We start from the raw sequence: 14100 nt of genomic DNA on the forward strand, positions 1-14100 counted from the left end.
ATCACAGTCAGTCATGATGAGAATCCATAAGACCTTAATCGATATCCCATATTGACATCCGTATATTTTGTTTTCCTAAAAACCTATACAAGTAAGTTGATTTAGAGCGTGCGGTCGCTTTAACAGAAACAAAACAAGGGGCATTTCCGGACTACAAACGCGACTACGTCACCACTCCTTGTGTTCGATTGGATCAAAGTTAGGGATCACGCCCACCGGGTCTGACCAATGGGCTCTCCGCGTTGGGCCGATTGATTACAAACACGGAAATGGTACCTGAGGTCTTGTTTACTGAGACACGCAGCTTGTACTTTTGGGCTCGGTGAAAAATATTATCGTTCTTCCTGTATTGTGGTCATTTCGCTATTTATTTTATATATATATATAGATCCATTTGTTGCGTTCTATGGATTTTCTTCAGCTGCTGTCATGGGCTTGCATCGTGTTTACAATATGCATGTTTTCGACCGGAGTGTGAGTATATTACAATACAGTATATAGAGCCTATAAAGTCGATTCGCAACAAGCATCCAGCTTCGCCTCGCCTGTGTAACAACTCTCTGCCCGTGTTATGCGGAGTCCAGACGCTCCGAGCGCGCTTCTTCATTGTTGTGCCCGTTGCAATAGCCGCAGCAGGGCAGCTGTGCGAGTCGTGTGCGCGAATATCGAGAACGACACGGTAGTGTAGTGAGTGGGAGCGGTTGGGAACCCGGGGGCGGATGTTCGCTGTCGATTCCTGTCGGACAGGTGCGGGGAAACTGCGGCGGTCGGAGTGCTGACGCCGCCTAGAAACCGTCTCCCGGCTCCCGTCCCGCGGGGCGAACAGCACCCGACTGCAGGCGAGCGCCCGGGTTTCGGTGCAGCTCAGGGGGCTTTATTGGCGTGACCGATGAGTACAATCGGTGTTGCCAACGCAAATGAAATTAACATGAAACAAAACAAAAATCTACAGACATTTACAACAAAGACATATCGTAAAATATTTTCATATACTGTAAACATATGGAGCACTACTGGGAGACAGGCTCACTGTTCCTCGGGCTGTGACAGGAGATCACATACTGGGCTGCCAGTTCAACTGAGTTCCCTCCTCCCTCTCTTCTTTCCTTTACCTCAATACACTCTCTCTCCATTTCTGTCCCTTATCCTCCTGTCTCCCTCTCTCTCCACCTTTCATCTCCCCTCTCTCCTCTCTCTCTCTGTGTCCAAGACCAAAGACCTGATAACTGACTTCAGGACAGCCCCCCACACTCCCACCCTCACCTACACCGGGGCAGGTTCAGGGGAGCTGGTAGAACAGTACAAGTCCTTGGGGACTGTCGTGGACTCCAAGCTCAACTTCGAAGCCGACACTCGGAGAAGGCCAACAGCGTCTTTTTTTTCGTAAGGAAGCTGAAGTGTTTTAAGGTCGATGATTCATTGTTGATTTCGTTCTACCGGTCCATCCGTGAATCCGTTCTCCCTTTTACCCTGATCTGCTGGTTTGGCCGCCTGGATCGGAGAGGCAAGAGCGAACCGGGCAGCCCTGTGTAAATCTGGTGCTGACCTCCCAGCCCTCTCCGCCATCTGTCGCCCACGTGTTCTGCGTAAAACAAAACCCATCTGCGCTGATCCTTCACGCCCCTGTTTAATAAATGGAGGTTATAACAACAGTTCGGGAGGGATGACAACAACCAAGCTCAATCCGACTCAGCTGTCAGTGATTAGCAACCGCCCCTGACATCCAGTCCTCTCCCACACGCTATAAATACCTACGGGATCCCCATCTCTCTCTCTTGCATCCCTCTTCCTCTACAGCTGCCCCTCGGTCAGCCTGCAGGGGGGTCCTGGTCGCCTTGTCCTCTGGCTGGGAGGTCAGGCCTCAGTCAGGCGGGCTGAGCCACAACTTCGCTCCATGACTCTTTCATCTTGGGTGTGGTCATTCCTCGTGAACGTCTAGCTACTCCCATCAGAACGCAGAAACTGACTCCCCGACGCCCAAACCGACAGATTCAAGTTCTCATTCAGACCTGTTGCCATATCCTTACTTAACACTTGACCTTCTGTGTAAGTGTGTGTGTCTACTCTTGTTCCCTGTGTTTCGTTTCTTCTGTCTGTCTGCCTGTGCAGCTACACTGCTGCTGTAAAGAGAACTTTCTCTCTCTCCTTTCTCCCTTCATCAGGACAGACCTGAGGAAGATGGTGTCCTCCCGGAGCGCGGAGAATGTCCAGTTCCTCCCCTTCCTCACCACCTGCCTCAAGTAAGCGCTGCTGCCGGTGCCGCCTGCAGGGCGATCTGGGAGAGTCTGGCAGCCTGCACGCTCAGAGCTGCAGAGGGAGTGAGCGCTCTTCTCGGCTCTGACAGGGTGGGGTGCTGTGCAGATGCAGGAACAGGGATCAGGAATGACTGATGAGACACAAGGAAGCCGGGAACAGTTGAGGTTTTTCCCACATGTGCTGCTTTGGTTTCCTAGGAGCGATTGTATTGCGTTCACCCCACAGCTCTGCCCTGCTGGTGTTTGCCCTGGCCTGAGTGACGTCATCAGCTGAAGGCCATGCTGATCAGTTAGTAGTCTCCTGTGGGATCGGTGGAATGTTGAATGCATTGTGAACAGAAGAGAGAGTCTCTGTGCAGTCTGACCAGCGGAGTCTCTCTCTCTGTGTGTGCAGTCTGACCAGCGGAGTCTCTCTCTCTCTCTGTGTCTGCAGTCTGACCAGCAGAGTCTCTCTCTCTCTCTCTGTGTGCAGTCTGACCAGCGGAGTCTCTCTCTCTCTGTGTGTGCACAGTCTGACCAGCGGAGTCTCTCTCTCTCTGTGTGTGTGCACAGTCTGACCAGCGGAGTCTCTCTCTCTCTGTGTGTCTGCAGTCTGACCAGCGGAGTCTCTTTCTCTCTCTCTCTGTGTGCAGTCTGACCAGCGGAGTCTCTCTCTCTCTGTGTGTGTGTGTGTGTGTGTGTGTGTGTGTGTGTGTGTGTGTGCGTGCGTGCGTGCGTGCGTGCGTGCAGTCTGACCAGCGGAGTCTCTTTCTCTCTCTGTGTGTCTGCAGTCTGACCAGCGGAGTCTCTCTCTCTCTCTGTGTGTCTGCAGTCTGACCAGCGGAGTCTCTCTCTCTCTCTGTGTGTGCAGTCTGACCAGCGGAGTCTCTTTCGCTCTCTCTGTGTGCGCAGTCTGACCAGTGGAGTCTCTCTCTCTCTGTGTGTGCAGTCTGACCAGCGGAGTCTCTCTCTTTGTGTAGTAACCTGGGGTGGCTGTACTACGGGACTCTGAAGAAGGATGGGACGCTGATAGTTGTGAACGCCATTGGGGCTGTGCTGCAGACCCTCTACATCCTGTCCTACTACTACTACACCACCCACAGGGTGAGCAGGGCACCCTTGCTGCTGTAGTGTCACTGCGTCTCTGTGTGTGTCAGCGTGCTGCTGTGTATCAGAGGAAGGTGCTGAAGCTGTCTGTTGACTGTGTTTCAGAGGAAGGTACTGATGCTCACGCTGTCCGCTGGCGGGGTGCTGTGTGGTGGGTATCTGTACTTCTCTGTGCTGGTCGGGGATGAGCACAGCAGACTGAACCAGCTGGGACTGATCTGCAGCACGGTCACTGTCAGCATGTACTTGTCCCCCCTGACGGACCTGGTAATAACCCCTCTCTTCCTGTTTATCAATTCAGTTCAACTCAAGGTGCTTTATTGGCATGGCCAATGAGTAAAATCAGTGTTACCAAAGAAAAAGAAATATGATTAACATAAAACAAAAATCTACAGACATTTACAATACAGACACATCATAGGATATTTACATATAAACATATGGAGCATTATTGAGAGACAGGCTCACTGTCTGTTCCTCGGGCTGGGACAGGAGATCACACACTGTATTATTATTATTGAGAGACAGGCTCACTGTCTGTTCCTCATGCTGGGACAGGAGATCACACACTGTATTATTATTATTGAGAGACAGGCTCACTGTCTGTTCCTCAGGCTGGGACAGGAGATCACACACTGTATTATTATTATTGAGAGACAGGCTCACTGTCTGTTCCTCAGGCTGGGACAGGAGATCACACACTGGATTATTATTATTGAGAGACAGGCTCACTGTCTGTTCCTCAGGCTGGGACAGGAGATCACACACTGGATTATTATTATTGAGAGACAGGCTCACTGTCTGTTCCTCAGGCTGGGACAGGAGATCACACACTGTATTATTATTATTGAGAGACAGGCTCACTGTCTGTTCCTGAGGCTGGGTCAGGAGATCACACACTGGGCTGCAGCTCTATTGAGTTCCCTCCCAGTATGACTGGGAATTGTTGTGATTCTGGCAACTCTCCCCCACCCCTTCTCTCATCAGGTCAACATTGTCCGCAGTGGCTCTGTCCGGTGTCTGTCCTTCCCTCTGACGGTGGCCACCTTCCTTACGTCCACCTCCTGGACCCTGTATGGCCTGCAGCTCCAGGACCTCTACATCATGGTGAGAGGAGACAGAGGAGAGGAGAGAGAGAGAGAGGAGGAAGAGGAGACAGAGAGAAGAAAGAGGTGGACAGGGAGGAGGAGAGAGAGGAGAAGTAGGAGGACAGGGAGGGGAGAAAGGAGCACTGGGAGGGTGAAAAGGGAGTCAGTATGGAATGACGTTGCATCAGCACTTGGAATCTAGAAGAGCTCCCGTAATATTGTTCCCTTGTCTCTGCCCTGCCAGGTGCCCAACACGCCTGGCATCATCACCAGCCTGGTGCGCTTCTGGCTGTTCTGGAGGTTCCCCATGCCCCAGGAGGAGCCGTCCTATAGGCTGCTGCAGATCTGAGGGGGCGGGGCCCAGCCTCATCATGACACTGTCACCATGGACACGGGCTGACCCGCCGGAACTGCCGAGCTGATTGCCGTGGCGACAAGGTGTTGGGAATGAGAAAGCCCAGAAAGCTACCAAAGAGATTGCATGACTGATCGGGAACACACTCGGCCCACCAGAGGGAGGACTGGCACGGCTCTCACTGACAGCACACACAGACAGAGGGGGCGCTGTTCTCCTCCTGATCCACACTACAGCCCCACAGCAGAGCTGAGGCACCAGAGGGAGGACTGGTGCAGCTCTCACTGACTGCACACACAGACACAGGGGGCGCTGTTCTCCTCCTCTGACACCTGCACTGTCAGGACAACAGCTCCTCTTCCACACTGCAGCCCCACAGCAGAGCTGAGGACTGGCGCAGCTCTCACTGACAGCACACACACAGACTGCAGGAGCCCTGGACAAACACAGGGGGCGCTGTTCTCCTCCTCTGACACCCACACTGTCAGGACAACAACTCTTCTTCCACACTGCAGCCCCACAGCAGAGCTGAGGACTGACAACTCTCACTGACAGCACACACACAGACTGCAGGAGCCCTGGACAGACACAGGGGGCGCTGTTCTCCTCCTCTGACACCCACACTGTCAGGACAGGAACTCCTCTTCCACACTGCAGCCCCACAGCAGAGCTGAGGACTGACAACTCCCACTGACAGCACACACACACAGACTGCAGGAGCCCTGGACAGACACAGGGGGCGCTGTTCTCCTCCTCTGACACCCACACTGTCAGGACAACAACTCCTCTTCCACACTGCAGCCCCACAGCAGAGCTGAGGCACCAGAGGGAGGACTGGTGCAGCTCTCACTGACAGCACACACACGCTGCAGGAGTCCTGGACAGACACCGGGGGCGCTGTTCTCCTCCTCTGACACCTGCACTGTCAGGACAGGAACTCCTCTTCCACACTGCAGCCCCACAGCAGAGGGAGGACTGGTGCAGCTCTCACTGACAGCACACACACATGCTGCAGGAGCCCTGGACAGACACAGAGAGGTGCTGGTTTTTCCTCCTCTCCTCAGACCACGTTTAAAAACATAGGTTGTCATGTAGTTTTCAAAACTAATTTTTGAAGTGTCAGGAGTGGAGATAAGGGGATACACTCTCTGACACACACCCTTCTGTATCAGAAAAATGCAAATATTTTTTTACTGTCTGCCTGGGGACTTCCAGTCTGCTGCTCTTGTGCCTGCAAGCCGTCTGGCATGTTTTTAAAAACGTGTTTTTAACCCACCATCTGTCTGTGTGTTCCAAAGATTCATTATTCTGAACAGATTAAATTTTTAAATATATTTTTATACTGAAAACAACAGGGCTCAGGTTTGGGGGTTTTCATTCATTTGATATGTATCAACTTTTTAGACTAGTAAATCCTTTTCAGCCTTTGAGAAACTGGTTATTAAATTTCTTTTCTGGCCATAAACCATTTTACAGTCTGGGATGTTACTGTGGAAAAACCTGTTTTCATCCTCACTGTGCCCTGGATGCCAGGTGTGAAGATACTTGATAAAGGCATTCTGATCCCTGGCAATGCTTTATCACAGAAAACAGCAACTGTAAACATGAAACCCCTAGACCACTATCTAGACTGGACCAGTGATCTCTGGACTGTAGGGTTACAGTGTGACCCAGACTGGACCAGTGATCTCTGGACTGTAGGGTTACAGTCTGACCCAGGACAGACTGGACCAGCAATCTCCAGACTGCAGGGTTACAGTCTGACCCAGGACAGACTGGACCAGCAATCTCCAGACTGCAGGGTTACAGTTTGACCCAGGACAGGCTGGACCAGCAATCTCCAGACTGTAGGGGTACAGTATGACCCAGCCCAGACTGAACCAGTGATCTCTGGACTGTAGGGTTACAGTGTGACCCAGACTGGACTGTAGGGTTACAGTGTGACCCAGCCCAGATTGGACCACCGATCTCTGGACTGTAGGGTTACAGTGTGACCCAGACTGGACCAGTGATCTCTGGACTGTAGGGTTACAGTCTGACCCAGGACAGACTGGACCAGCAATCTCCAGACTGTAGGGGTACAGTATGACCCAGCCCAGACTGAACCAGTGATCTCTGGACTGTAGGGTTACAGTGTGACCCAGACTGGACTGTACGGTTACAGTGTGACCCAGCCCAGATTGGACCACCGATCTCTGGACTGTAGGGTTAAAGTGTGACCTGGACCAGACTGGATCAGTGATCTCTGGACTGTAGGGTTACAGTGTGACCCAGCCCAGATTGGACCGCCGATCTCTGGACTGTAGGGTTAAAGTGTGACCTGGACCAGACTGGATCAGTGATCTCTGGACTGTAGGGTTACAGTGTGACCCAGACTGGACAGTAGGGTTACAGTGTGACCTGGACCAGGCTGGACCAGTGATCTCACCACAATAGTTAATGTTGCTGTTTGAGCCCCTTGATCGGCACCCTACATCACAGCTGCCTTTGAATGTTTTGTGTTTGAAATTTGTACCTGGCGACTTGGTCAGAATTATGATGTGAGAGTGATTATCTGGGGGGTGTGGTGGGAGAGAGGGAGGGAATGTTGTGAGAGTGACCCCCCACAGCAGAGGGGACTGTGTCCTGCTCGATGAGAGCTTCACGTGTGGGCGGAGCAAGTGCGGCATCTCGCATGCGATCGCTGAACTGGGATATGAACGCATAATCCACAACCCAGTGCCCGGACTCGGGGAGAAGAGAAACACAGGGAGCGACAAACAGCTCTCTCAGAAGATGCTGCACAACTAGGAGCTCCATAAAGCGCCTTCTGTTCCCAGAGACTGTGTGTCAAACTGTGTCTGTCGCTCTCCTCTCTCTCAATCTGTTGCTCTGTCCCATCTCATCCATCTGCTCTGCAAGACAGTGATCGCTTTCTCTGACACCCCCCAAAAACAAGCCCCCCCCCGACACAGTGATCCCCTTTCTCTGACACCCCCACAAACACCCCCCCCCGACACAGCACTGGGCGTTCAGTCCCCACTCTCTCTGAAATGCACTGGGAGACGCACAGGGAGGAGGAGAATGGGCTTTATTGCAGTCACCTGCACTGTGGCGCTGTCCAGTGCACCACCATAGGCTGAGGACTGACAGGAGACACAGCCCCGACCCCCTGCTTCCCAGTGTCAACAGAGCAGCACCCAGCTCCGTTCTCTCTCCTCGCACGGGGGGACAGGAGTGAAGGAGAGGAGGAGGAGTGAAGGAGAGGAAACAGAGCAAGAGGAGGAGGAGGACAGGAGAGGAGCAGGGGAGGGACAGGAGTGAAAGAGAGGAGAAAGGAGGAGAACAGAGAAAGAGGAGTGGGAGAGAAGTGAAGAAGAGGAAGAGGAGGAAAAGGACAGGAGAAAGGAGGAGAAGAAGGACAGGAGTGAAGGGGAGGAGACAGGAGAATAGAGAAAGAGGAGTGGGAGAGAAGAGGAGAGAGGGAGGTGGGAGAGGTAAGACAGGAGTTAGAGCAGGTGAGAGAAAGAGGAGTCAAGGATAGGAGGCACACTACAGAGGCTGGGGGAAGAGGATAGATGAGAGAGCCAAGAGGCAGGTGGGGGTGAGAGTGAACAGATGACAAAACAAACAGCAGTAAGTCTGTAGGGTACAGATCCCGCAGCAGGTTCAGGATTCGAACAAGGACACCGTCAGTCCAGTGGTTCTCCGGCTCCAGTGCCTTGAGCCGAAATAGCAATCCAGAGCACGGCCCGTGTGTTCGGCTCAGAACCTCAGTCCCTTCCTCCGAAGGTCCACCCTGGCCTCCTGGATCTGCTCCTGCAGCTCCCGGGCAGCCTCCTCGCAGTCATTGAAAGTGGCGACTCGGTAACCGACGGTGGCCAGCGAGTAGCAGCCGAACGCCACCAGCAGGTAAACGGGCATCGGCCAGGCCACCTCCTGCCAGGCTGCCGGCAGCCTCAGGCCCAGCAGGTCAAAGGTCACCACCCCCCACAGGGCCCCGACCACAGAGATACCGAAGAGCCACTCGGCGAGCTTGGTCATGTTGGAATGTGGGATACTGGAGGTGAGTCTCACCAAGCAGGAAAACGAAACCTGGGGGATGATGATGATAATTATTAAAGTACCCCAGCCTCTAATTTCGTTTTATTTCGTCCAGTCTGTAACTGGACTGTTGTACGTCACGTTACTTCTACTTTAATGAATATCAAAATTCATTTTAAGCCCAGCAAAAAGAAAAACAGCCGTGATAAACACTTATAAACTAACGGATACTGGGGGGTTACGAAGTCAAAGACAAATCTGAGATATACTTTTAAGAGTACCGGTAGGTATTATTGAATGAAGACGTCGTTTTAATGGCTTTGAAGATTTCACAACACACGTACTGTTAAGCACAGCAAACCGAATACATACTGTGTAGTTACTCACGGACAATTGCCACAGTTCGAAAAATAAACGTATAATATTACCTATTATATTAATTTTAATATAAGCAGTAACGCTGTTTACGCCTACCTCGCCAGCGACAACTCACCAGTTTAATACTCAGCGCCGGATCATACGTCATCAGTGCGCGACAGTTGATGGGACTTGTAGTTTTTTTTGTATGTTCCGAGACGCATACCCTGCCTCCGCCAGATAGCATTACAATCTGACAAAGCACTTCTGCTGGTACTGTGAGTGCCAGTCTGCAGTGTGCCAGCCAGGCCTTTTGTTTTTTTAAGTGATCGATCACTGAGCAGGGCCATCTGGAGGTGTGTGAAGTGTGGTGCTTTCTGTGTTTTGGGATGATTTTAAAAGGTGATAGGCAAAACAATACTCGGACAGATATAGTGTGAGACAGAGAGGAATACAGGTAGATATACAGACTGGCATGTGGGGAGTGACGGTGTGGATCTGTGCCCCTGCAGACTAACAGTCTCTGTGTTTGTGTCTCAGTAGCAGTGCCGTCCCCAGACAGGAGGGGAAGCCGGTGTTTATCAGGAAACACGCAGACGCACGGCCTCTTGCTGCTCTGAACAAAAGGAGATGTGATGTCTGTGCAGACTTGTTTGTATCTTTCCCACAGTCACCATGGGCCCTGTGCTGTGCCAGGGAAAGTTTTCACATAATACTGATGAGGACTGTGCTGCACTTTACTACACTTCTACCCTGATCTCACTGCGCTGTGCTGTGCTTTTATCCTGCTCTCACTGGGCTTTACTGCACTATACTGTGCTTTTATCCTGATCTCACTGGGCTGTACTGTGCTTTTACCTGGATCTCACTTAGCTCTACTGCACTGTACCGTGCTTTTACCCTGATCTCACTTGGCTTTACTGTACTGTACTGTGCTCTTACCCTGATCTCACTGGGCTTCACCACACTGTACTGTGCTTTTACCCAGATCTCAATGGGCTTGACTGCACTGTACTGTGCTTTTACCTTGATCTCACTGGGCTTTAGTGCACTGTACTGTGCTTTTACCCTGATCTCACTGGGCTTTAGTGCACTGTACTGTGCTTTTACCCTGATCTCACTGGGCTTTAGTGCACTGTACTGTGCTTTTACCCAGATCTCACTAACCAGGACCTGATGACACAGATCCACAGTTCTCAGGGAGAGGCGTGTTTTTCCACAGAAAGCCTGGGCATGTCTGTATAGGGGGCGTGTCAGAGTGCAGGAAGTGCAGTGGGTACCGTTGTGAGTACCAGTCGACCACCCAGGCCTTCTCTCTCTCTGCCAGTCTGACCCACGAGACACCAACACTGAAACACTTTCCACAATGACAGGCTCTCCATCGTGCCTCTGTGTTGCCCATTTTCCTCACTTCCTCTGCCCCCCCACAATTCCTAAGTCTCTTTAGGCCCCCCTCTGTCACCTACTCCCACTCCCCCCTTCACCCCCCAACTCTGTTTAATCAGAGGAACAATAGGACTGTGAGTCCAAACAGGATACCTCTGTTTCCTGCACTGTGTCCCTGTCCCTGAGACAGCTTTCTGACACACTGGGCACAACACACACACTCAGTCTGAGACAGCCCTGCCCCTCTGACATGCTGAACACACACACACAGTCCAAGACAGCCATGCCCCTCTGACATGCTGAACACACACAGACAGACACACTGAGTCTGACACGCTGAACACACACACTGAACACAACACACACTGGAGACAACACACACTCTGAGTCCGAGACAGCCCTGCCCCACTGACACACTAAACACACACTGAACACAGCACGCACTGGGAACAACACACCGTGAGCACAATATACACTGGGCACAACAATCACACAAAATCTGAAATAGCCCTGCCCCTCTGACACATTGGGCACAACACACACTAAGTACGATATACACTGAGCACTAACACAGCACACACTGAGCACAATATACACTGGGCAGAACACACACATTAAGCACAACACACACTGAGCACAATGTACACTGGGCACAACGCTCTTGTATACTTCTGCTGGACACACCCTTCTGCCCTGTCTGCCGGCTGGCCGGTCACCCCAACACCACCCCCAGCACCCCTGGAGCTGCAGAGGGGCTCTGGGAACCTTCTCTCCCCCCGAAAAAGCAAAACAAAAACAGGCTCTTCCGTGCTCTCCTGCTTCTGTTTGTCAACTTCCTGCAAAATATCCCGACTTCCTGAGAGCCAGCGAGCAGCTGTGCACTCGCAACAGGGTCGTTAACCCCCCCTCTACCCCGGCCCCCCCAGGAGAGAGCTGCCCTCCACCCGCCTGTCGCCCTCTCTCCCACTCGCCCCCTCACTCCCTCCCTCTCTCGCCCAGGTGTCCCGCTGGCCCCCTCCTCCTGTGAGAGCCTGTGTGAAGTCTCTTGATGTTCAGGGCCCAGAGCGCACCTGCTCCTGGCTTCCACCAGTGACCCTGAGCACCTTGTCAGCTCAGCACATTCCCCGGCCTGCTGCTCGCAGATTAACTGCCCTGCCAGACCGACACGGGCAGAGAGACGGGGTCGGAGACAGAAGAAAAGCTTAATGGGCACACACACTCTGAGGGGCACCACACAAACAGGCGCACACACACACACTCTGAGGGGCACCACACAAACAGGCACACACACACACACTCTGAGGGGCACACACACACAGACACTCTGAGGGGCACCACACAAACAGGCACACACACACTCTGAGGGGCACCACACACACAAACAGGCACGCACACACACAGATACACACAATGATGTGCTCACACATAGATATGCACAGACACAATGATGTGCTCTCTCACACACACACACCGATGTGTTCACACACAGAGACGCACACACTACCGGCGTGTTGGGGAGACATGAGCGCTACAGGGGTTCGTGAAGCAGTCCTGGTCCAGCTGAGCTCTTCCGGCGAGAAACAGCTCATTATCGACTTCACTGGACCAGTTCACCCAGTTCACCCAGTTCTCCGTAAGTCCTGGAAAACGCAGCTGTCCAGAGGCTCCAGCGGGACGACCACACGCTGTCCAGGCTGGACTCCAGGCCCTACAGGAAGATTCCACAGGGCTGTTTTCACCCTGCGCAGACGACAGCTCACGCGTCAGCACGCCACCCCTGACCTGCGCTGAGGTCGGGGGCCAGCAGGTGTCCCACCAGAGAGAGTTCAGGCCAGGGGGGTCAGAGCGGAGGGGTGAGAGTGGTGGACAGCAGGTGTCCCGCCGGAGAGAGTTCAGGTCAGGGGGTCAGAGCAGAGGGGTGAGAGTGCTGGACAGCTGGTGCAGGACACTGCAGTGCTGGCAGGTCTAACAAGAGTTCTCCTGTACCACCCACGCCGGCCAGTGCGTGAAGGATTTCCAGTTCTTTTTAACAGTAGTACAACCTGGAGTGGATCAGACTGCTGTGCACTGGGAGTCTGACTGACAGCACTGTAAAACCTGGAGTGGATCAGGCTGCTGTGCACTGGGAGTCTGACTGACACCAGTGTAACACCTGCAGTGGATCAGACTGCTGTGCACTGGGAGTCTGACTGACAGCACTGTAAAACCTGGAGTGGATCAGGCTGCTGTGCACTGGGAGTCTGACTGACACCAGTGTAACACCTGCAGTGGATCAGACTGCTGTGCACTGGGAGTCTGACTGACAGCACTGTAAAACCTGGAGTGGATCAGACTGCTGTGCACTGGGAGTCTGACTGACAGCACTGTAAAACCTGGAGTGGATCAGGCTGCTGTGCACTGGGAGTCTGACTGACACCAGTGTAACACCTGCAGTGGATCAGACTGCTGTGCACTGGGAGTCTGACTGACAGCACTGTAAAACCTGGAGTGGATCAGACTGCTGTGCACTGGGAGTCTGACTGACAGCACTGTAAAACCTGGAGTGGATCAGGCTGCTGTGCACTGGGAGTCTGACTGACACCAGTGTAACACCTGCAGTGGATCAGACTGCTGTGCACTGGGAGTCTGACTGCCAGCACTGTAAAACCTGGAGTGGATCAGACTGCTGTGCACTGGGAGTCTGACTGACAGCTCTGTAAAACCTGGAGTGGATCAGACTGCTGTGCACTGGGAGTCTGACTGACAGTGCTGTAAAACCTGGAGTGGATCAGACTGCTGTGCACGGTACAGGAAAACCTAGAGCGGATCACAGAAACATGAGAAAAGTTACAGGATAGAGGAGCTGTTTGGTTTGATTTGTGTTTGGTTTGGTTGTGCAGTTGCTGATTGATCCCAGGATCTCATCCAGATACTAGTTTAGAGTATTGTCTCCAACAGCATGTCTGGGAAGCTTGTTCCAGACTCCCACCACTCTTTGTGTAAAGATGTTAAGCCTGCAAGGCAAGAGTATGCAATAACAAGAGAAAAAACGAACTGAAGAAGCAAAGCGCCAAGTACTATACACGAGCAGCCCCACGGGCTCGACTCCTCCCCCCCTCTCCCTCGTGTAAAGCAAGGGCGACACCTAGTGGTCTATTCTGAGAACTGCCGTCTTTCCCCGCAGCTCGACTTCAGTCTCATTGCAGTGTCTGCGAAGTGACAACTGCGACCATTTCCAGCTCCCTGCCCAAGAGCTCAGCCAGCTACCCGACTTCCTCAAAGTCCATTGTGTGTCAAGTATAGCCAGCAGCTTCATCACCCTGCAGTTCCCAGCTGGCAGCCCACTGAAGCCCAGCAGTGTGAGCCTGGCCAGTACCTGGAGGGGAGACCTCCTGGGAAAGCTAAGGTTGCTGCTGGAAGAGGTGTTAGTGGGGCCAGTAGGGGGCTCTCACTGTGTGGGTCCCAATGCCCCAATATAGACACTATATTGTAAAAAAGACACCGTCCTCCAGCTGAGACATAAAACCAAGGTCCTGACTCTCTGTGGTCATTAAAAATCCCAGGGTGTTTC

At 52.7% G+C, this 14100-nt stretch overlaps 2 protein-coding genes across 5 annotated transcripts; one reads left to right on the forward strand and one right to left on the reverse strand.

Moving 5' to 3' along the window:
• The first annotated feature begins 258 nt into the window (after positions 1 to 258).
• Positions 259 to 6249, forward strand: slc50a1 (solute carrier family 50 member 1). Of its 2 annotated transcripts, XM_069185007.1 has the most exons (7): positions 426 to 474; positions 1798 to 2046; positions 2163 to 2240; positions 3215 to 3338; positions 3447 to 3608; positions 4329 to 4448; positions 4674 to 6249. In XM_069185007.1, the coding sequence occupies exons 3-7, from the start codon at positions 2179 to 2181 to the stop codon at positions 4776 to 4778; spliced, it is 573 nt and encodes a 190-aa protein (XP_069041108.1). In that variant the 5' UTR covers positions 426 to 474; positions 1798 to 2046; positions 2163 to 2178; the 3' UTR covers positions 4779 to 6249. The 2 variants fall into 2 exon arrangements, with proteins under 2 accessions (XP_069041107.1, XP_069041108.1); XM_069185006.1 differs by lacking the exon at positions 1798 to 2046 and having other exon boundaries at positions 259 to 474.
• A 1591-nt stretch (positions 6250 to 7840) lies between these two features.
• Positions 7841 to 10213, reverse strand: dpm3 (dolichyl-phosphate mannosyltransferase subunit 3, regulatory). Of its 3 annotated transcripts, none has more exons than XM_015336457.2 (2): positions 9301 to 10213; positions 7841 to 8858 (listed from the first exon to the last, which is right to left on the reverse strand). In XM_015336457.2, the coding sequence occupies exons 1-2, from the start codon at positions 9409 to 9411 to the stop codon at positions 8529 to 8531; spliced, it is 441 nt and encodes a 146-aa protein (XP_015191943.2). In that variant the 5' UTR covers positions 9412 to 10213; the 3' UTR covers positions 7841 to 8528. The 3 variants fall into 3 exon arrangements, with proteins under 3 accessions (XP_015191943.2, XP_015191944.1, XP_015191945.1); XM_015336458.2 differs by having other exon boundaries at positions 9282 to 9347; XM_015336459.2 differs by lacking the exon at positions 9301 to 10213 and adding an exon at positions 9236 to 9282.
• Between the last annotated feature and the right edge of the window lie 3887 nt (positions 10214 to 14100).

The sequence above is a fragment of the Lepisosteus oculatus genome, chromosome 27, assembly GCF_040954835.1.
Source record: "Lepisosteus oculatus isolate fLepOcu1 chromosome 27, fLepOcu1.hap2, whole genome shotgun sequence".
Classification (NCBI taxonomy): domain Eukaryota; kingdom Metazoa; phylum Chordata; class Actinopteri; order Semionotiformes; family Lepisosteidae; genus Lepisosteus; species Lepisosteus oculatus.

Bases quoted from the DNA above. Each gene is read 5' to 3' on its own strand.
- slc50a1 (XM_069185006.1), top strand. From the start codon at position 407: ATGGATTTTCTTCAGCTGCTGTCATGGGCTTGCATCGTGTTTACAATA. The intron at 3,339-3,446 runs GTGAGCAGGGCA...ACTGTGTTTCAG, and splicing joins ACTACTACACCACCCACAGG to AGGAAGGTACTGATGCTCAC. The intron at 4,449-4,673 runs GTGAGAGGAGAC...CTGCCCTGCCAG, and splicing joins TCCAGGACCTCTACATCATG to GTGCCCAACACGCCTGGCAT.
- dpm3 (XM_015336457.2), bottom strand. From the start codon at position 9,411: ATGCTATCTGGCGGAGGCAGGGTATGCGTCTCGGAACATACAAAAAAA. The intron at 8,859-9,300 runs GTGAGTTGTCGC...ATCATCCCCCAG, and splicing joins CGGCGCTGAGTATTAAACTG to GTTTCGTTTTCCTGCTTGGT.